The sequence below is a fragment of the Anabrus simplex genome, chromosome 1, assembly GCF_040414725.1.
Source record: "Anabrus simplex isolate iqAnaSimp1 chromosome 1, ASM4041472v1, whole genome shotgun sequence".
In the NCBI taxonomy this organism is placed as follows: domain Eukaryota; kingdom Metazoa; phylum Arthropoda; class Insecta; order Orthoptera; family Tettigoniidae; genus Anabrus; species Anabrus simplex.
The window spans coordinates 631,884,440-631,908,717 of record NC_090265.1 but is presented as its reverse complement, the minus strand read 5'-3'; the positions used below and the strand labels follow the sequence as shown (position 1 = coordinate 631,908,717).

The 24,278-nt window shown below is 37.6% G+C and overlaps 1 protein-coding gene across 2 annotated transcripts in view; it reads right to left on the bottom strand.

Annotated features, from left to right (window-relative positions):
• Positions 1-22,675, bottom strand: part of LOC136857230 (eukaryotic translation initiation factor 4E-1A) — an 84,288-nt gene extending 61,613 nt beyond the window's left edge. The window contains exons 1-2 of one of the 2 annotated variants that reach the window (XM_068225098.1): positions 22,521-22,675; positions 22,130-22,302 (exon numbers count right to left, since the gene is read on the bottom strand). In XM_068225098.1, the coding sequence (XP_068081199.1) occupies positions 22,130-22,302; positions 22,521-22,550 (203 nt within the window). In that variant the 5' untranslated portion in view covers positions 22,551-22,675. The remainder of the gene's footprint in view (positions 1-22,129; positions 22,303-22,520) is intronic. The other variant, XM_067135711.2, reaches the window with a different exon arrangement.
• Positions 22,676-24,278: the final 1,603 nt, after the last annotated feature.

Below are 24,278 nucleotides of genomic sequence, written 5' to 3'. Positions count from 1 at the left end.
CCCCAGTTATGGTTAAATACATTCCATTCTCTGCAGGCTATTTAGTTTACTATTGATTTTTCTCTGACTAACCTCCTTCCACCATACCAACTGCTGCATAGGTCATCAACAGTCTAATGATCATTGTATAAATCCACATTATCATTACCAGCTTTAGACCTTACATAGTCCCAACCCCTCTCCTGCATGCATAGTTAGGTTCTTGGCCCAAGTTATATTTCTTTTTATATCTGGATTTCAGGTTAACTTTTTGTTCAACACAGCACCTAAGTGTAATACCTGTTCTTCCATATGAATTTCTTTCTAAAGAGCTTCAGTGTTCTCTCTCTAATTTCTTTCTATTTGTGAAAGGGACTAGAGTAATTTCGCTTGGGTTAACGGAAAGTTGTTCTTCCCAACACCAGTTTTCCACAAGGTTGAGACATCTTTGCATGAGGTCCTGGATGACTCTCATTGCTTTATCTCTAACAACAAGTACCAGATCATCTGCATATCCTTGTTCATTGGCATATCTATGATAATGTTAACCACGAGGTTCCACAGGAGAGAAAAAGGACTCCTCCCTGAGCACAGCCTCAAGTGGCTCTGACCATCAGTCTCTCCAACATACTTGCCTTTATTTTTCTCTCCTCAAGCATGGACTTAATCCACTTCACAATGGTTTTACTCACCTTAATCTCCTCAATAGCTTTGATAACTGAGTTATAGGATGTGTTGCTGAAGGCACCTATGCCTAGAAATGCTCCCAAAGCTATTTCTTTATACTCTAGGCCTTCCTCTAGTTTGTAAACCAGTTGATGGAGTGCAGCCTCAGTGGAACTGCCAGGTCTGTATACAAACAGATTTTTATATAAGGTCGAGCTCAGTTGCACCCTTTCCTGTATATATCCAGTATTTTTTTCCACAACCACCAACAGCATAAAGGAGTTCAAACATTATGGTCTGTAAGCTTTGGCTTGAGCACAGTTCGCTCTTCCTGGCTTTGGTATGAATACCACCCTAGCCTCAGTCCATAATTCTGGCACATAACCCAGAGCCAGGCTTTCTCTGAAAAGATCAGTCTATGCTTTGATGAGTATCTCCCATCCTTCCTGTAGGAGTAGCAGAAGTATCTCATCCGGCCACAGTCCGTTTATTGGCTGAAACGTGCCGATGGCCTACTTCACTTGATTAGGCTTTACTAATCAGTTGGCACAGATCCAGTCCGTTCTTAGAGCCCTGGCCTCTGTTTCATGTAAAACCAACTACAAGAGAGAGACATCAAGTTTTATGCTTTAGGCCACTTCTGATGCCCCCTCTTCTAGTAAAATTTTTTGGACAACTTAAAGCCGAGATTCTACTCGACCTTATTCCAAATCAAAACACCAAGTTTCATTAAAAAATACACACCCATATTCCCTGTGAAGCTTTAAAAGACAGAGGCAAATATTGCACTGAACTCAACATAGGACATTACAATGAAGTCAGTATTCTTGTCAGAATAAAATATTAACCGACTGGAATGTCATGGTTAAAAGCAATGCTATCATGTGAAATGTTCAATCGAAGAAACAGCACAGTTCCTCACTTTTCATGAACAGAACTAAGTTGGCATTCTAATGCCAAGCTCCATGAGCTGGAATGACCTAGCCAAAGACAGCAGTGCTCTGCTGTTTTTCGTTTTGTGTGCACACTCCCCAATCCTATCAGTGCCTTATATCAGCAGGGATCGAATAGCTGGAATACTATGATGAACCAATGTTTCACATAAAAGTAGTTATCAGACATCTATGAACCAGAAGAATGACATGCTAAAAAAAAGAAAGTTATCCAACTCCCCTGCTACATTCCACCAATATTCAGTGGGCTGTTCTACCTGGGTATGTAACTCCTTTAGCTCATGCGGCATGCAGCAGTAATGCCATCTATCGGAGATGAGCGGTAGCAGAAAAGAGCGCAAATCACAACAACAAAAAACGGTCGATGTAATGTTACTGTTGATCAGTTTTATGGACTTTTGATATTGAAGGCTTTCACATTTAGTTTTCTTCCATCTCTGTGATATTAGGGCATCCAATGGAAAGGGAGTCTTTTCTCCTGTCATGACTCCCTCTTACTCTTCAAGCGATCATTCCTTTACAATTTTCTGTCCAATTTTCCTTGTTGATGTGGACTGATGACTACACGGTTTTACAACTTAAAACAATAACAACAAGAACCACCACCATCACTGGTTAACACAGTTGAACAATACCTCCATGTTAGCACTGATATGGACTAAACAACAAAAGTCTAAATTCATGAATATCTCTTATAGTAGGTGATGACTACAATTGTTGTTTAAAGGGGCCTAACATCTAGGTCATCAGCCCCTAACAGTATGAGATGAAATGAAATAATAGATTAAAACCTATCCTCTAACTAGGATTTTAAAAATTATAATGATGAACCTGATTATGAATTAACAATAATCAGTGGATCTAATTCAAAATGCCATATTTTCCTATGACTTAAAATTATATTAAAATGAAAAAAAATTAAGGCATTGGCTTTAAAGTGAAACTGTTTATGTTATTCACTTTAAAAGCTCAAAACATATTCATAAAACTGATGGCGAGGTCTACTGACTGCTTGTCATCTTGTAGAATCTACAGATCGGCCAGGTCCGCGAACTCCACGAGGATGTGTATTACAGTCAGATGATCACCACAAGCACACATCGAGGCGGTTTCTCCCTTCAGCAAGTAGGAGCACGTGGCTATACCATGGCTGATCCGAAGACAACAATAACACCGCTTCTCTCTGAGAAACTCGAAGGGAAGTCTCCCATACCTTTACTCATTCTCCGCTTATTTGAAAGAGGGGTGGCCTGCCACTCTAACTCCCAATGTGACCTTACCAAAATGAATAACACTGGCTGGAACCTTGTAAGGCAATGGGGGCAATGTGACCGCCTCCCTTAACCTATCAGCTAACTCTTTTCTCACTACACTCATGTAGCTTGGGAGCCACAAAAATGTGATTCTGGTACTAGCACACCAACACCTGGCCAGCAAGTCTTGGATCCGCTGCATCAGAAGATGCCGCAGGAAACTTGCATCGACAGATTGTAACGAGTTCAAGAATCACTACAAAGAATGTGCCGATGTTCACTGGACAGCTCATACCACACAACTTAAAAGATAGCAAAGAGTTCTGCTATGTACATGCTACAGGTTTCTGGTTGAGAAAAAAGAAACCTCTTATTAACGACAACAAACACACAGCCTACCTTTGCTTCTGCCCTCAAACCATCTGTGTAAATAACTACTGAGCCTGGATACTGGCTAACAAGACAGGAGAGGACTTTGATGACTGGAGGAGTTGTGCTCACTTTAGAGCTGGTGTGCAGATCCAGGATGATTTCAGATAATCATTAACCATGGAGGTACCTTACGTGGTCGTCTAACAAAATGAGTAACTGAAGGTACATCAAACAATCTGTTCCAGGTGTATACCAACTGGCTGCATTGTTAGTGGATAGACACCATACAGCTGATGGTTTCCAATGTGGAATACACAGGGATAGCTTGGGGAAAATGGCATCTATTGCAAATTTGCATCATAGGACAACAGCATTTGCTAATGCATCAGGTGTAAAGGCAGCACACCAGTCAGCAGGCAGGCTAGCAATGGGGCTTGTATGGAATGCCTCTGTTGCCAACATAACACTGCCCTTTGTAGATGCTGTTCAGTTTCACAAGAAAACTTTCTTGCTGATTCATATGCTGCTTAGCTGTTGTCTAACCTGAATAAAATATGTGCCCTATGAAAGCTTAGTACATTTGACTTTTAACCGACTCGTGTGGCTCTCATGATAATTTAATATCGCAAAGTATTGCAAAGGATCCCAAGAAACCAGTACGTGTCAACTACAGAAAGAGTGACCCCCCCCCCACTAAATAAAGCTCAGGATGAGGAAGAATGCATATCTGGCAGAAGTGAATAACAGAGGACTTCACAGTTAAACGAAAGCCACTGTTCCACTCTCCTAATAGCTTGCTGTAATCTTCACTCTGCGACTGCCATATTCTGAGAGCTATAATGCAGAGCAAATTCGTCCAAATACAGGGACAGTACTACTGCTGAACCAGCAGCAGCGACAACACGGTTTAAGGCAATCGCAAACAGAGTGACAATGAGAACCGATCTCTGTGGGACTCAATTTTCCAGAATATGGTCTCCCTACTCAGACAAGGAATAGATGGAGGGATAAAAAATTTGCAATAAAAACCAGCAAGTTACTTCGGGATTTCCACTGACGCAGGGCCGAAAGGATACCACATTTCCATGTGGTGTCACACGCTTTTTCCATATTGAAGAGAACTGCCACCAAATGGATAGAATTGGTCAGTGGTGGAGTGAGCAGCTAAAAAAAAAAAAAAACACCACTGCTACTCTTTTCTCCAAACACCACACAAGTAATCATATTCGGTAAGATAAAATTGTATAAGACATAAATGATTGAAAATTAAATTCGCTGTAACTTTTGCTATAGAGTACTTATTGATAGGTCCATTAATAACGTGGACATTTGATAATTACATTTTAGTCTTCCCCTGAACTACCATTTCACCCAGCTTGAAGAAACATCTTCGCCTTGTAATGCCTTATCCCCTGACTCATCGATTTTCATTAAATTATATTCAACCATTTTCTTGTGGCTCAACTTTGATATGGATAAACAACAAAAATATAAATTCACAAATGCAGTATCTGTTACCACAGCCAGTATGTTAAAACTGTAGGCTATAAGAAATAAATTATCGGAAATTACATTCCATATCTTTTGTTAGGAAGTGTTTACTGACAGGACCGCTAATAACACACATACATGAGAATTAAATTTTAAGCCTTACCCTAAACTACCATTTCACTCAGCATAAATATTTATAGCCTAGAGTCTTATTCCCTGACTTTAAATTACCGATTTTCATTCAATACTGTTACGCCATTTTCTTGTGATGCATATACATACAAGACAGATAAAATGGAAAATTAAAAATTGCATTGCATTCTTTTTGTGAACACAACCGATACAAAAATACTGTTCCTTTTTAATTCTGAGCAATGTACAGACAAAACTCTAGTTTTTAATATATATATTTGCATTTCTAACCCGTGTTAGATGAATGGAAGTACCAATGCAATCAATTTTAAGTTAATCGTTTGATTACACGTGACTATAGGTATGCCAGGAACACAGCTAGCGTGCCAATACAACAGCGGTCTCTAAGACCTCACCTCACAATGTATGTCCCAGAAATACCTCCTCACAAGTAAGATTATCATCTATTTAATGTATTAATTTATGAATTTACCTTATGGTTCAAGTATTTATAAATGATTAAATTGGTTGCAACCTATCTTTTAAATATTTTAGTTTTTCAATATTTTAATTAAACATTATCAGTTTTTAAACCTTCCAAATATTTAATTCTTTAAAGAAGCCTATGTTGATATCAACTTCATTTATGTCTATTTAAACTCATTATGAAATATTATTTCACAATTTAATTTTCTTTGAGTTATTGGTTTTTAAAATATATTTAAGTGTATGTATATACCTTTCAAGAATTAATTTCAAGATCCAGTCCTTTTTATCCTTCATGTTTTGGTCCTCCACGCATTCTAGTTTGTGCTAATGCCCTCAAGGTGAATAATTTGAGTTCATTTTGCTATTTGTGTGTCTTCATTGTTATGTGTGTGTTCTTCTTAATGGGGTTGCAGTAGTGAGTGGTAGCGATTGCTGTGGTTGCTATATTGTTGCTGTTGTACTAACGAACTTGGTAAGTTGCCTAGGTCAACCCTGCTAGTTGCTAAGTAAAAACAGGCATTTAAAACTCATATTTGTTAGACCAAGTGGAAAGTCTAATCCAACTGTTGTCTGTTTCATGTCAATGATGGAGTCTCGCCCCTTGCCAGTTCCTAGAATGTTGCGGAAACTGGAGTTAAGTTACAAGGTGCAGATTCGTGGTAGGAAGCCATCCGGCACTATCCAGGGTGACGTAGAATTACTCTCTGAACTTGCTGATCAACCTATTGTTGTACCCGACATGTCAGAAGCAGAGATTGGCGAGTCTGTTTTGTTTATTAGAGATGCTCTTGATGAAATTGATGAATTAGCTGAAGCCTTTAAAATACCTCAACCTTCAGAATACCAAGTACAGAGACAAATAGTTTATGTAACTCATTACACGAATCGCCTCCAGGATCTGTTCACATTAGAAATGGATCGGTCCACCCTAAATCAATGTACTGTGTTGCTAACTAAGGCTGTTTCTATATCTACAGATTTGAATGCCATCATGCAAACTCTTAAATTGAGGAATATTAAAATTAATGCTGGTCCTCAAGATAACGATCCCAATGTTTCAGCCAATCCTGATTTTAACCAACCCATTTCTAGCTGTTTTGGGTAATCAGTCATTAGCTGCTTTTTATGGCCAACCTGTATTCTTGGTTGATAATCCTGGCATGCTACGGTGCGATAATGTAAACCCTGCTAGTGAGTTGCTTAAAAGAGTTGACAACTTGTCCATTTTTTTTTTTTTTTTTAAGATTACTGGTCGAAGTAAAGGAGACCGCAAATTGTTTTAACCTAAGCTCTTCCAGTGCTTTCCAAACCTTGTTTTCACAATGTGTTGGTATCCTTAAAACTGAAATTTTGGAAGCATGTTTGAGTGAAACCACTTTGGACCAATTTCATGAAGGAATTTTAAGGAAGTTTATCCCTTTCAGAGCACTCAAGGATTTGACAGCAAAACATTGTTTTAGAGTCCAGTTGTATTCAGAAAGCCTATTTAACTACGTCAGTGACTTAAAATTCTATTGCAACATGTTTAGGCTATCGATTGATGAAGCTAATATGGTAGATAATACAATGAGTGGGACATCACCTGAGTACCGTTCATACCTGTCCTTTAGGATATGCCCTGAATCTTTTAGTTATAAATTGCGTGTATTAAGGCTGAAGAGGCTAAGCATAGTGATAGTTGCAGACAAGTTAATGTACCCCCCTTCAAAAGGTCTTCAGGGCAGTCCTCTGGTCTGAATGCTAGTAGTCTAGATACTATCTCAAAATAATGTTTTGCTTGTGGGTCTAAAGACCATTTGAGAAACAAATGCCCATTGGTAAAGAAAGAGTTTGCCTACTAATAATTATCCTAGCCCCCAATTTCAAAGTGTTGTTTATCCTGTACCTAATTATCCTCCTTCCCCCACTAATTTCAATCTGAGTAATACTAACCAGTGCATTTGACTAGAGGAAGGTACTGATGATGCAAGCCCCTCTGTCAATAATTTGGATAACTGTAATAACACCTATTTCAATGATAATGATTATGTTTGTCCTGGTGACTGCAAAAGTATTTCAGGGAGTGTGCATTCTAAAATTCCCATTATTCCTGTGGAAATCAATAATGAACCTACGTTTGCAATGGTCGATTCTGGCAGTGTTACCTCTGCTATTAATTGGTCTTGGTTTTCTAAAACTAAATCTTTCTGTAAATTTCCTAACATTGTACCCATTTCAACTGTATTTCATGCCGCCAATAGCTCTGTCTTGGATGTTAAGGGTTATGTAAAGGTCAAAATTTGTATCAATCATTTCACCTGGAAATTTAATTTCATTGTAGCTGAAGGGTTATCGCATGATGTAATTGTTGGGTATGACTTTGCAGTTCACGTAGGATTAATCCTGGATACTCATAACCGTTGTCTGTCTTTCAAAATTTGTACTGACTATACTCTTCCATTGGTTGATTATCTGCCTTGTTCTGCTAAACATTTGTTCTATTGACGCACATAACCAAGTTGCTGAGGAAAAGTGTGACCTGAGTCATTTGACTAGCGAACAAGCTCAACAGATACGTAAATTATGTGATGAATTCCCTGATAAGCTTTTTTTTCCCTAGTTGTTTTACGTTGCACCGACACAGATAGGTCTTATGGCAACCCCTGATAAGCTAGGGGTAACTAATGTGCTTGAATATAAAATCGATGTGAGGGACACCATTCCTGTTCGTTCACCTCCCTATTGTCTATCTCCCCCATGTATGAAGGTTCTGAAAGAAATCATAGATAAGATGCTTGGAGAATGAGTTATCCGGCCTTCAACTTCTGCTTCCCCCCATCTTCCTACTCCCTAAGCCTCAAGGCGGCTTCAGACGTGTTGTTGATTATAGATCTCTCAATAAGAAGATTATCTTTCAATCAATTCCATTTCCTGACTTGCATACTTCATTCACATTCTTTAATGGTGCTAAATTTTACTCTGTATTTGACCTCAATCAAGCTTATCACCAGATCCCTCTGGCTGAAGAAAGTAAGCATTTAACTGCCTTTATCACGGACTGGAACTTATGAGTACGAGAGAATTCCGTCTGGCCTTAGCACAGGTGCAGTCGTACTCACCAGACTATTAGATTCCACACTGACATTAAATTCAGATATGTGTATAATTATCTCGACGATGTGCTTGTGTATTCAGAAACCTTTGAGGAACAACTCTCTCATATTAGGAAAGTGGTTTGTCGCTTTAAGCAAGCTGGTCTCACTGTCAAACAATCTAAAGTTTCCTTTGTGCAGCCTCGCATGTCTTTCCTTGGTCACATCGTATCACCTAATGGTGTAGATGTGGACCAGAGTAGAACCCAAGTCATCTATGATTTTCCCGAACCCAAGGATCAGAAGGGAATAGCCCGCTTCGCCCAAACTGCTGCTCCCCTTCATGGCCTTCGGAGTAAGGATGTTAAATTTGTCTGGAAGAAACCTCAAAAATTGCCTTTGATAAACTTAAATCTGCTCTGGCTAATGCTCCTGTTTTGGGTATTCCTAACTTCTCAAAACCTTTCATTATTCAAACTGATGCTTCTGGTTCTGCTGAGGCGTTATTACACTAAAGAAACATTAACCCTAGCATTACCAAGGTAAAATCTGTCACTTGGATATCTAAGGGGGGGGGGGGGGGGAATTTACCCGCTATTATTTTCATCTCTAATGAAGTTTTTAATATACAATTCCTGTAATATTACAGTATTGAGATAAGTTAACAATGACTGCACTCACAAACAACAACAAAGAGAATAATGAAATTTGCATGGTGTATAGCAACAGTTAAGTCATAAATCATACGAACATTATGAATGTTCTTTCATTCACTTTCACAGTTGGTACAGATAATAGTCTTCATAGAATGAGTCTTGCAGACGTATTTGGAACATCTGCAACAAACCATTGTCACTTTGGTCATCTTGTCTTTGTCCTTCTTAGTGTGAATGGATTTCAAACACTGATGACATTTTCCTCTTGTGTATGATGGAGCAGAAGCAGTTGTTGAAGTAGCACTGGGTAATGACCTTCCAAGGACACTTTCCATAGCTGAAATGATAGGTTTCTTCAAACCAAGCAAGTTCTTTGCCCTGTCTCTTGCAGGTGGTCTTAAAAGCTGTTGCCCCAACTCTAACATATACAGCCTCCTGAGGTTCAGTCTCTTCTTATTCCAGTCAGGGTTATTTTTTATGAATATGGTGCCGGCAAACGTCAACAATAGTCCTCATAAGTGCCAACATTCAAAGTGCAAATGTGTGAATCAGTCCATTTGACATTATTTGAGATATTTCGTCAGATAGGAAATCTGTTACATGCACGTCTAAGGGGAGGGGCATAAATTGCCCCGTCAACAAAAGTATATTATAGGAACTTTAATAAAAGAAAACACACATTGGAATAATGACTATGTGACAACTATTTAAAATATTGCTTTTCTGGCTTACAAATTGCGCATTTTATTCATAAAATGAGAACGCGGGCAATTTTTGCCTCCCGTTGGTAGTTCTAGGGTTATTTATGTAATATAATTTGGACTATCAACTGTCTACACGACACTTGTTAAATTGTGTGCACTATCCGCACAAGTAACATTTTGTGAATTAGGCATTTTACTGTTGGACTCTGCTTTATTGACAATGTGCCGATGTGATGAGCAGTACTATTGCCATTATCTATTTGAAACTGGAATCCAACACTATGTGACTAAGTGGATGGTAATACTACCAATTGTATGTATGGCTATTGGGACATGACAGCGCGTAACGTTCCTGCAAGTTATACCTAGTGCGTTTGATCGTACTGTGGATAGCAACATGTACTCTTGCGCTATCTATGTGCGTGCTTTGCTACCGCAAGGTGTGTTTTGACGGAGCCCACCAGGGTGTGTTGCGAGGCTGGACAGTGTCACTCCTTGTGGCCTTGATCTGAGTGTGTCTGTTGACTGGTTGACTTCAAAGAAAGCGGACGTTGACTGCTAATAATGGAGTTGTTACCGAAAAACTATGATTCTACCTTTGGGTAATGGCTAAGGACGTATAACTACCCCAGCAGGGGACTGTACTTGTCTTAATATTCTTCTATTATATTAGAATAGTCGTGTGGTGTAGTATGTAAGTTTATTATATAATTACTAGTGAGTGTATTAGTGTTGGTTCGAAACACGTCGGTTACCCAGTCATATGACCTCCCTGTAAGTACGCCGCTCTAATTTATTTGTGTTAATGTTGTTTTCTTGGGGTGTGTCATTTATATTATAAGTTGTTTTTAACTATGATTTGAATTTTATCTAAGTTTGGTGTGATGGTGTTCTGGTTTCAAGTGAGCGTCCTGTGTAGCTGTGAAGGTCATTATTGTCTGCGTAACTTTTGAAATTCGCATTTGCATCGATTTAAAATTGTTTTCCTTGGTATTCTTTGTTTACCTGCGTATATGTGTAAGTTTTCTGTGTTATTTCCTAGATGCGTGTGCGGTTACTATTTTAAAATTTGATATGCACCACTAATGTTGCTGTATTCGTGTTTGTCCCGGTATCAAGCATTTCCCTCGCCCCTACAGCATAATTTGAGTGAGCGGCAGAAACGTCTCATTACTAGCTTTAAATTGTATTTAAACTCCACTTGGAGTAATCAGCAACATTCTTCATCATTATTCTGACGTTTGAACTGTTTAGGATCCAAACTTTTCTCTAACGCCCTCAACCAACACAGGGCACCGCTTTATAAGATTCAATGTAGCAATTTGAGTTCTTATAGAACTACCAATATGCAACTTGTTACCACATTTTTAGACAAGGACATTCAATAAAGTGTATAAATTACGTCTATTTGTTTGTAAGACACTATTTTTAAGAATATCGTAACTATTTCCTACATCATCCTCACATTCATTTATAATTTTTTTTTTTTTAAATCAACCAATATTAAGAACAATCAGGATCCTGATTTTTTATCCTTCAGATTGAGATTTAGGCTGAAGATGCCCTTAAATAAAGGGCGAAACATGTCCCTATAATTTAAAATCACTTTTTATGTATTGAATAGGTGGAATAAATAAACAATATTTCTTTGACTTCATTTTGAGTTTGCCGTCAACGCCCTCCCTAACCATTCTGCATGCCAATTCAATGGCATTAATGCTATCTTGACCGACTCCCTGTTGCTCTTCTATGATATGTCAAAAGTGCAAGCTAATGACCCTGAAATTAGTTCTATTGTTAAACAACTTGAAGATGGTAATGTTGTTAAACCTTATAAGCTTGTTAACAATGTCCTATGTTACAAGGCTAGACATGACAATAGGTACAAAACTGTATCTCCTCAAATCCTAATCCCTGAAATTTTTAAATATTATCATGACTCCTCCTTGGGAGGACATTTAGGCGTTTTTAAAACTCGTCAAAAGATTTGCACTCACTTCATATGGAAGAATATGGATTTTTACATTAGGGAAATGGTCAAAGCTTGTAGACTATGCAGTATAAGTAAACCTAGTTTAAATACCCTATTGGTTTTGTTGTCCTCACCTCACCCTACCAAACCCATGGAGAGACTGTTTATTGATTATGTCGGAGCATTCCCCTTAAGCTCTAAAGGAAAACGATTTGCACTAGTGTGTGTTGGCGGTTTTACCCGTTTTACATGGATTTTCCCGACAAGAAAGATGGATGCTCGGACCACTATATCCTGTCTCAATTCGATCTTTTCTATATTTGGTCCTCCTAAGTTTATTGTGTCTGACAATGCTACATCTTTTGCCTGTAACCTGTTTAGAAAATTCTGCTTCGATCTATCTATATCTCATGTCACCACCACACCTTACTATCCCAACCCCAGTTTTGCTAAGTTAACTGCAACATGTGCTGCTCTCATTGCATACCATCATAACCAACAATCTAAATGGGATTCTTGCATTCATTGGCAATGTAATGTAATTTCGTACTATCATCCACGACAGTAATTATAATAATAATAATAATAATAATAATAATTATTATTATTAATTATAATTATTATTATTATTATGATTTTAATAACATCCGAGTCTGTGAAAAATTGAAATTTGCAGGTCAACTTTTAATTTTATATATACCATTCTGTTAACGTTCTCTTGTCGTATACTACCCATTGTTGGCTTGGCGTCTGTAACGACTAGCTCCTGTTGTGTGCTTCCGTGTTCTGTTACTAAGTGTGGAGCGTTTATATTATTTTTCCCTTGTAATACTTGACTTAGTCGGGAAAGCTTTCTGCTATTAATTTACTGTCATTTAATCTTCATTTATTTATTTGTGTAATATTTATTCGCAGTTGGAGCCACAGTCGGTTTTTAGTACGTGTCTGTGTGTTGCTTGTAATTATGAATGTAGGAAGTATAGCAAATTTCAATTTTAAACAGTGTTAGTAGTTGCGGGCCCGTATTTTACTTATCAAGTGGGTATTATTTTAATTAAGATGATCATCTATTTAATGTATTAATTTATGAATTTACCTTATGGTTCAAGTATTTATGATTAAATTGGTTGCAACCTACTTTTTTTAAAAAGTATTTTAGTTTTTCAGTGTTTTAATTAAACATTATTTACCAGATTAGTTAAAGATATAAGTTTTTAAACCTTCCAAATATTTAATTCTTTAAAGAAGCCTATGTTGATATCAGCTTCATTTATGTCTATTTCAAATTCATTTTAAAGTATTATTTCACAATTTAATTTTCTTTGAGATATTGGTTTTAAAAATATATTTAATTGTATATATATATATATATGAAATGAAATTTAAAGACTTACTTTACAATTAAATTAATTAATTTAACTTTTAATCTCGCTTCTTATTTAGTAATTAGCAATATTGATCTGGCAACCTTTCAAGCGTTAATTTCAAGATCCAGTCCTCTTTATCCTTCATGTTTTGGTCCTTCACGCGTTGTATTTTGTGCTTCTGCCCTCAAGTTGATTAATTTGTGATTTGTGTTCATTTTGCTATTTGTGTGTTTTCATTGTTATGTCTGTTCTTCTTAATGGGGTTGCACCGTTAACTCATCACTCCCGGCTCTGTGGCACAACAACAAGGACAGCACTTTGCTCACTTTATCCGTGCATGACATAACAATTAAAAAATAAAATAATTAAGAAAAATTTTAAAAATTAATTAAGAATTAAGAAAATAAGCTCGTACCTTATGACAGGAGGTGTTGGAAATGTCTCATCTAGCATCCACACATTTCTGACAATCTTAGAAAACTCCAAATCACACGCATTAGTCTTCCGTAACTGAGGCTATTTCTCTCCAGATATGTTCTCTTAGTTTGTCCAACATGCGAGGGTTTCTTGCATACACTTTTTTTTAAACACCCCCATAAATAAAAGTCACAAACAGTTATCTGGGGGCCGTGATGGCGATAAGTCCGTACTAATAATAGTCTTCAAGAATTTCCTCAATAAAGTTTAATGTGTCATTAGCTGTATGCGCGGTGGCAGAGACTTGCTGAAAATATCCATTTTGACAGTGTCAGTCAAAAAATGGTTTGGGTATATCATTCCTGTATCTTTGTGCACTAATTGTGCCCTGTGCACCATACTCCAATCCGTTCGCCTTGTAGAGGAATTTTGTATATGCGATGGGGGTTTTCTGGACTCCAATATCTGTTATTGTGCATCGAAACATACCCATGTAAATGAAACCATGCTTCGTCAGAGAAAAATATTAAGCGTGGATCAATTCTTTCATCATGAACATTTTGCAACATCCAATCATGATCACGTGGATGCAGTTTGTATACTACAGTTACCTTGTTTGGTTATTTTAATATTTTCGTAGCCCGCCATGCTGAACTCTTCGAAACCCCGGCTTCTTGTCCAAGCCATCTTAGGGATTTTGTAGGCATATGTTCTAATCTTTCTGCGATTTCATTTACTTTTTCCTCTACACTTTTTAACACTTTGCTTCTTATTGAGTAAAAAACCAGTTCCTCTCAAGTTGTCTACAAGTTTCTGCATGGTCTCTCTATGTGGAGGGCGAACACCTGGAAACTATGTTACAAATCACCTAACAACTTCCCTGCAAGACTGTTTTCACATAATTATTGTACAAAAATACCCTTCCCTCTACCATGTACACATGTGGAGCCTTCATGAGAATTACACCCCAAAGTAACACTTCACAACTTGGGAGCACTTGGAGCGACAGATCAACACTTAATAAATAATAAATGAAAATAAAATTGGAATTCAAAAGGCCAAATTGAGGCAATTATTCATTTAGAGGAAGAGGAATGAGGGACTGGAATAATTTGCCAAGAGAGAATTCAGTAAGACAGACCCCCCCCCCACACACACTCCTTTCACAGCCCTTTCACGGGAACATGCGTCTGGAAGGACACGGCTTGCCTCCGACCGTTCCTCAACACTTTCTCCCTCCTATTCTACCCAAACAATTTTAGAGAAGGAACAAGTCATTTAATCGTGCCCTGTTGTGTGCGCATGTCAACAGACAAAAAAGAAACTAGGAAACTTCTGTATCCACCTATTCAATACATTAAAAGCAATTGTAAAATTAGGATCTCATCCTTATTTTATTGCTTAAATATTAAAACATAGGACATGTTTTATTGATATTTTGAACATCTTCAGCTATACATATTCTTACAAGGTTAACAATGTTATCATTTAACGTTGTAAGAATATTTATAGCTGAAGATGTTCAAAATATGAACGAAACATATCCTATGTTTTAATATTTAAGCAATAAAATAAGGATGAGATCCTAATTTTATAATTGCTTTTAATGTATTGAATAGGTGGATACAAAATTTTTATAGTTTCTTTTTTAATAGACTTTCAATACAGAAAAATGAGGATAGTCTCTTGCAATGTCAACAGCCAATCCATTGTTGCTCACCTCGACGAACTGAAGACGATATTTGAAGACAGTCCAATTCATATTGCTGCTGTAAGCGAGAGTTGACTCCGTAGTTCGATCCCCTCAAGCATGGTTGACATATTCACCTATGATATTCACAGCCATGATTGGACGAATAGACGAGGTGGTATTGTAAATCTATGCTCAAGAGTAGAGTCGTTCACATGTCTACTCCTGCTGTAAAGACTGCCCCAGAATATATGTTTGTAGAGGTGTTTGTCAATTCTGTAAAAATACTTGTAGGTGTAGTATGTAGGCATCCTGAGGCAGTGCGAGACTTCCGTGACTTAGAAGACAGTTTACTGTGACTGCTACCATCATACAAGCACGTGATACTTTTTGGAGACTAACACAAATGTATTAACCCAGAACAACGATGCCTTACAACTACAAAATATTTTTAAATTTTGTGACATGACTATATTGCCCTTTAAACCCACCACGTTTATACTTCCACCATTTCCGCTGATACATTCATAGACCTACTAATAAATAACCCCAGTCCTTCAACACGGTCAAGTTATCTGTTCCTGACATATCGATACATGATCTCGTATACTTAGCATACTCTTAGAGTGGCATGACATAATGATAACGAGCGACATTGATGAGAAAGTGAAAATATTTAATTCCTATTTACATGAATTTTATAATAAAAACATATCAAAGCGTAATGTGAAAGTAACATGCTCGCCCTGTCCTTGGCCGACTTCTGATGTTAAGACTATGATGAAAGAACGAGATGCACTACACCGACACTATAAACAGACTCAACTAGCTGACGTACATGAGCAGTACAGTGTTCCAATAAATAAACTTGATATTTCCACCTATTCAATACAATTTTAATGCTGTTATTCAATTACAACATATTAAATACTATGGGACTAGTTTCAACGCGTACTTGCGTCATCTTCAGCTGTTATCGGAAAATAGGCAACCATATATATAACATTCATAACCTATCTTAAAATGTTTGGTACGAAAACCCATTAAATCTACAATTAAAACCTTGACTCATAAAAACTATTATGACAAGTAAAGAACTTGCAAGTCAATCGTATAATAAAAATTCATTGGTTAAATGATATCCTTATGGACCAGCAGTTGTAGAGTTCTTAAATTTGTGTTGCGATTGATAAAATGTTATGTTCCTTTCCACTACAGTGTGTATACTGCAGAATCATCTTGAAAAACGTGAAGGTTTGCCTTATGGAATTTTCTGGATAAAATCTTCTATGTCCTAGGCCTATGAGGTGGAAACATTAAAGTGGCTTCTTATGATGTTTATGAAACCAATGTTTCTTAGTTCAATGCGGAACCTCTAAATATATGAAAACGCAGTTAACGATCCAATGTTGAGTGTGTTGTGGCTCTATTTGGCATAATGATAAAGTAATTGTATGTAGGACTCGCCTCAAACTGCCGTGAAACAATGTTATTGCTAGCCACGCACTATGAACAATGAGAAAGCTCTGAGTAGGTGTGCTTGATCGGACATTGCTAGGGAGGGGAAGTAGGGGTGGATAGAGACGGTGTATGTGGGCCGAGCGTGTGGATGGAGTCTGGTGGGCGTGGACTGCGAAACGAACACTGGGAAAACTTATTGTGTATTATACGTAAAATTAAATTCTTGTTTGGGATTTGTACAAGTGTTCTTTGAAACTGAATTAAGCTTGTAATTCGCAATAAGAAATTTAATTATTTCCCCCATTTAAACAAAAATATTAACACTGGTTCCACATGGCAACAACTTCAGTCACTGGGTATTGGCAAACCACTTGCGAAGCATACTGATCCCGAGGTGTCCCTTGATGAATTAACTACATATTTCTCCACGGAACGTCTCACTCTTGACTCGCTGACAGTACAAAACACCATTGACAATATATTAAGGCAACAATCACCAGCCCGTCCAGTATTTGAATTTGATACTGTTACAGAGCATGAAGTAAGAAGGGAAGTTATGTCAATGAAATCTCACGCAACAGGAGCTGATGAAATTCCCATTTCATTCGTGACCTACATAATTGACATAATATTGCCCATTATTAACCCATTTAAATAATACCTGTCTTACTTCAGGCAATATCCCAATTAAATGGAAAGATGCACTCACTCATGGTGCCAGTCCCAATAAACTCTCCTGCAAGCAATACATCTGACTACCGACCTGTCTGCATTCTCACAGCACTTTCTAAGGTTCTGGAGAAAATTATGCAATACAAATAGTTAAATACTTGGAAAAACATTCTGTACTTGATCCCTTACAGTCTGGTTTTAAGAAAGCACACAGTGCTGCAACAACACTAATCAAAATCACAGATGACATTAGACGGGCTATGGACGAACAAAAACCGACTGTACTTACCTACTTGATTTCAGCAGTGCGTTTGACACTGTAAATAATGACATATTGTTAGCCAAGTTACAAAAACTTCACATGGCTCATTCTGCTATTCAGCTCTTGGGCTCATACCTCAAATACAGATGAGAGCGAGTTGTATCTAACATGACTACAGAATGGAGGAGTAAGCTATCTGGCATTCCCCGAGGGTCTGTTCTTGGACCCCTTTTATTCTTAATCTATATTAATGTCATTTCTTCTCATCTGAATGACTGCAACTACCACATTTATGTTGACGATCTTCAGATATACTCGCACTTCAAAGTCTCCGACACTGACAAAGCAATCCACCAAATGAACTCTACTTTAAATTCAATTAGCTCATATGCAAAAGAGAACTGCCTATTATTAACCCGAAGAAAACGCAAGCTGTCATAATAGGACCAATCTAGGCTTTTAAATATGCTGAACATCACACAACAGCCTACTCTCATGCTCTGCGATGAATACCTTTTCAGAAGTCTGTAAAAAACCTAGGCGTTGTCATAAATGACACATTAAACTGAAATGACCATATAACAAGTGTCTGCAAAAAGGTATAGGCCCTATGCATATCTCTACCCCCTAAAAGTGAAACAATCCATTCTTCCACACAGCATGAAAATAAAACTTATTCAAACTCTCATTTTTCCACTAATTCATTACTGTGATGTCATATTAAAAGATGCAACTGTAGAAGAAACAATGAAACTTCAAAGGGCAATGAACTCTTGCATATGATTTATATTCTCTTTGAACTTTAAGACACATTTCCCCATATTATGAGAAGCTATCCTGGCTGAAAATCGATCAACTAAGAAATCTACATACTGCGACACTAATTTTTCGACTTCTGAACAAATCTACACAAGAATACCTATCCTCACATTTCACCATCCTCTCATCTATCCATGGACATACCAGATTGACTTTTACCCATATGTACCGGTTAATCATTCATCTGTATACAGCCACTCTTTTCAAGTGTCTGGGGCAAGGCTATGGAACACTCCCTGTCAGTATACGTAATAGCACTTCAATAGTCTCATTTAAACGGTCTTGTTGAGAATTCCTCTTAAATATGTGATTAGTTTGTATGAATGTATGAATGTTAGTGTGTATGAGTGCAAATATGTTTTTTTTTTTTTGCTTTATGTCACACCGACACAGATAGGTCTTATGGCAACGATGGTATAGGAAAGGCCTAGGAAGTGGAAGGAAGCGGCCATGGCCTTAATTAAGGTACATCCCCGACATTTGCCTGGTGTGAAAATGGGAAACCACGGAAAACCATCTTCAGGGCTGCCGACAGCGAGGTTCGAACCCACTATCTCCTGATTACCGGATAATGGCCGCAGTTAAGCGACTGCAGCTAACGAGCTCGGTGCAATCTAGGCAACAGCAATAAATGCACATCATTGATGACTGACTAAATGGTAATTGATGATGACTATGATGATGCTTGTTGTTATAAGGGACCTAACATCTAGGTCATCGGCCCCTGATTGTACAAAATGAGACGAAATGCAATGACAAAATAAAAATCCTCCACTGACCACAATTCAAAGCGTGAGGACGAAAAATGAACGGATGGATATGAAGTTAAAACAATGAGTGGAGCCGACCCGCAATGCCTCAGTCTCAGAAACTCACGAAAACAATAGTAATACTGACCAAGGGATTGCTTCTATAGCTCAATACTGAATCGATAATGCTTGCAAGCTAAAGGGGTCCAAAACATAGGTCATCGGCCTCTCATAATGGTACTTATCGCTTGGAAAGTAGAACCATGGTATTTGACATGGTGCGGTACTAATCAAAAGTATCGTAGACTCGCAGTATTCCACACATTATGGTACCACTCACAGATAATGAAATTCGCACATGTAATACAGACCTATGGTGTTGGTTTTCATCACATTAGTATACTAACCACAGGGACTCTTACTATCCCGTGGTGTTCTTTATATAGTGGGTACTAATCATAGGCAAGCCAGAACCCTAGTGTCGCTCATATAGTGCTACTAATCACAGGTACCGTAAAAGCCTGACCATACGGTGCTCCTGATTGCTACTAATCACAAACCTATTTGGTACCTAACATAGTGGTACTACGTGCAAGTAATAGCAACCCACTGTGTTCCCCGCGTAATGGTACTAATCACAAGTAGTTTCATGGTTCTAATCCAATCATCCCTTGGTCGCCCCTTACGACAGGCAGGAGTTACCGTGGGTGTATTCTTCATCTGCGCCCCCCCACCCACAGGGGGTTGTGTGTTTGGTCCGCGAGAGGTATTTTATTTCCCTCAAGTCCGCCGGCAAGCCAGTTAGGACCCCCCTATCCTCCACAGGAGATTCGCCACGTGGGAGTATCACCTCTCCCCCTGCTACGCCAGCGTAGTAGATTCGTGGTAAATGGTAAACGTCCTGGTATCACCATATTTATTCTGACGAAAAAATACTTGATTGCTAGAGTGCCTACAGTAATGACAATGGAAGTATTACAGTTGCTTCTAATAACATGCAGAATCACTGACAGTGTTCATATTTATTTACCTTATAATCACGACAAGCTGTAATTGGATTAACGTTTTTATTTCAATTACTCAACAAAGGATATCAGGAATGTATGTATGCAATTCAGTATGGGAATAGTGATAAATGTTAATTTTGGCATATGGCTTTTAGAGCAGAGAATGTCCAAGGACATGTCCGGCTCGGCTCGCGCAGGTCTAATAAAAGGAGAATAATAAATTTTAGATTTCCACCTATTCAATACTTAAAAAGCAAATACAAAATTAGGATCTCGTCCTTATTTTATTGCTTGATTGTTAAAGCATAGGACATGTTTCGTTCATTTTCTGAACATCTTCAGCCATAAACGAGGATATTCTCTTGCAATGGTGCACGTCTTCCTATTTGACACCATAGGCAACCTGCATGTCTTTATGTGAAATGATAATTAGGTGGGGAGAGGATCCCTGGTTTTAAGACAATATTTTCAATGTCAATACAGTAAATAAGCAACTGATTTACTTTGCAATGAATTATGTTGAAAGTCTTGACAACTACTGATCTGATGTAAGTCCCTCACGTCAGACAAAGAGGGTGCTGATATTTTCTTCATTTCTTTGCTCCAAGTAGCTACAGTAAGAATTTCTTTCCTGATCACTCAAATATCACAACAATAATGATCAAATATCTCATGTAATACAAATAAAATAAAATGATATTTTACTGCTGTAAATCCTAACCAAACTATTGCATAAATATGTTATTGCAGAATACTGCCAAGATAGTAAAGGGACACCAGGAGATTAATGGGTTAGAAACCAAAAGCTGCCATTAGAAAAAGAACATTGAAACTTGAAAAAATAGTTACTAGTCAGTATTATGTCCATTTAATATTACAACTTCAAAATAATTTTGAAAGGAGGAAGTAAAATCTGACTGTAAATCCTACAATTTCAACTAATTTGCTTTTAGGGGTATACTGCACAATTTATACTTTAACTCCCTGACAATGCTTAAGTGTTGAACTGTACACAATTTTCCCTATTTTGAAGTTTTACATCAATAAAAGCTGCCTGGGGAAAAAAATGCACTTACGGCCAAGCACAGATAATCATAAAACTGTAGTAAACTGAATAGATTATAAGGGACAAAAAGCAATACATATCAAACACAACATATGCACAATCATGATCAGCTGATCAATACTTTCATAATAAAGAAAATTAAATATAGCCCTCTTCAAAAATAACATGCATGTATTTGTAAGAATAAATTTTTATTTAATAATAAAGATTTGCACAATGTGCAAAGAAAATAATTTTAGCTCTCATTTTCATCGAGGCCGAATTTAGTCAGTGACACCAATCTTTTCCTGCATGACATTGCGTGGTACCTTTCACAGCCCTTGCCACACAATTTGCAGAAATGTGCAAAATTCAGGTTATCTTACACTGAATAAGCTACAGTATAGCACAAAATTTCTAAAAATATTACTTGAAAATGACTACTAGTACCTTAAAATTCTAAACATCAACATTATTCAGAACATATGCTGCATTAATATTCTAATGTGTAAAACTTGCTGCAATCCCAGAGTCAGTACTTTTGAACCAATGAGACATGCATATTTATAGCAATATCAAACAGAAGATACAATTTTCTAGATTTTTAAAAAATTGTTAGGAAAAAAACTAGACAGGAAGAAGAAAGATATAATTCACCTATATTGCAAAATGAGCATTACAGCAATGTTGTACAACCATATATTAAGGCTGAACTATAAATCTAGTGAAAGTGTTCTAGTAGCTGTCGGGGGAATATCCCCAACGATAACAGGTCACAGGAGAAAAGAGTTGACAGCAATGAATTCACATATGTGACATACTTTCGAAAAATAATTAACTGTGCTCACAACTGAGATGATCCGAACAGACATTCTAGATCAATGCTATATCTAACATATTACCTCCAAAAATCCTCTGCTGTATCAAAACTCGTGATTTCTCGTTGATTATCTTCCCAGCTTTTGTTCCTATCAGTTTCAAAGTACCATAAGGTCCACGTGTTCTGAAGCGGATGCTTGTAACTTACTTCAACAGGTATGTCTTCAGTCACACCATCTTCTTTCTTTTCCATATCCTGTCAACAAAATATGAATGATTGGAGATTACTGTACGCAAGAACAGCTCATATCTATTTAGGACTCCACGTCCATCAGCCGGTCCGTGCCCTAACCATGCTGTTTCAGCGTGTGCAGCAACGAACCTGCCACACTGCATGTATTATCTACCCAAGACGACAGCGAGTTCAAACTTTGATATTACAACGATTCCCAGTTAAAAAATCCAGATTCTCACCTCAACTTCTTCTGACTTAACTCCAGCCATGTCACACAACACTCGCTAATTTGACCGAAACTCGCGAAACATTTCCACCTCACGCCATCTGATGTACAGGAACATGTACTAAATAACAAATTCAAGAAAATAACACAGAATAAATGATATTTGGAAATAAACAGAGATCAGTATGAAATCAAGTAATTTTCGATAATTAAAATTATTCCTTCTAAATTCATTTGAACTTTTAATAGTTACTTATAAACAACAATCATTATAAACCCCTGAAATGACAACGTCATTCCTCCAAAAGGAGCAAGCAGAACTATACATATGATATGCTCCTTGGAACTATATTCGTACTCGATCGAAAGTAACGACCGGTTACGACAGGGGTTTAGACGCATAATTCGATTCCTCCCCTCCAACCTTCGATGAGCTTCAACCGGCGCAAACCACCAACAATCATTCCAGCGAGTTGCTCTATTAGCACATGATGATGATGATGATGATGTTTTTTAAAAGTCCCAGAAGGGAACTAGGTAGAGCAAGAATTGGCGGCTAGAAAAACCGAATTCCGAAAATTAGAATAAGCGAAGAATTACCTGATGCTGTAGTGATTAAAAGGGGTCCAGCAAGGCAGTATATTTGTATCCTTCCAAAAAGTAGAAAAAAAACTGAAATAGAATAGAAGTGTATTGAAGGCGTGTAGGAATTAAATGGTCTTGAGCCAGGAAATTCGGAGATATCATTTTATAACACACATTTACATTGTTTAATTTGAGGAAATCGCAAATTTTCATTTTCAGTATTAATAAAACTTTTTAGGTGAAAGACGAGGACTTACGGAGAACAATGTACCTTAGATATTTTCATGCGGTGGCGCCGGCAACTTGGAAATAATTCCGAGAGCATGAAGATTTAGAAGTCGGGAAACAGCTAAAACACCGTGTGCGGTGGTGCACCCTGAATTACACAGTGACCTATAATTTGACACTGGAACACCATCAATTCCAGACTTTCTGAACACGAAATAATTAATCAGTAACAAATTTAAAATATATTTATTTGCCTTATGACCTGAAACTAGGTCATGAAACTCCTGCGCTGAAAAGAAATTCAATTCAGTAGGACAGGATGTAGCCTCTGGTACTGCAGTCGTACGAACATCGTGCTTTATGTATACCTCTACCCTAAAATACATATATATTACGCATCTTTTCAAAAGACCATTTGCAATTTAAGAATTCAATCTTAACAAGAAATATTAAAAGAAAAGGTTGCTACTTTTCGTCCTTCCCTTTCACTAAACTCGCTTCTTTCCGGATAATGTTATGCCCTTTTCCTTCTATTCTGCTTTGAAATCTGCAATCGTAATTGCATCTATATTATTTCCCGGCTGTTTCAAAACATCAGAAGAACACGGTAAAATCATTTTCATGCATTTAAAGTAACAGTTTCGTTTCGATTAACACAAATTTAGAAATACTCTATATGCCTCTCGTGTAAAACAATCGACAAGCGGAATGCGCATACCGGGTATTACTATTGTGCTGCCTAGCGGACAACTGTTGAGAAGCAGCTCGAAAATGGAAGTGAAAGGACCTACGTGCCTCTCGCCCCGCTATCTCTCTCTCTCTCTCTCTCTCTCTCTCGCTCTCTTTCCTCTCTCCGAGAATTTCTAGAGTATACACAACCTGTCCAAACCGGTTACCGGTACCGCTTTTCGGTACCAAGGGTTAGATAGGGCAATCTGTGGTCCAGGATCCCGTTCGC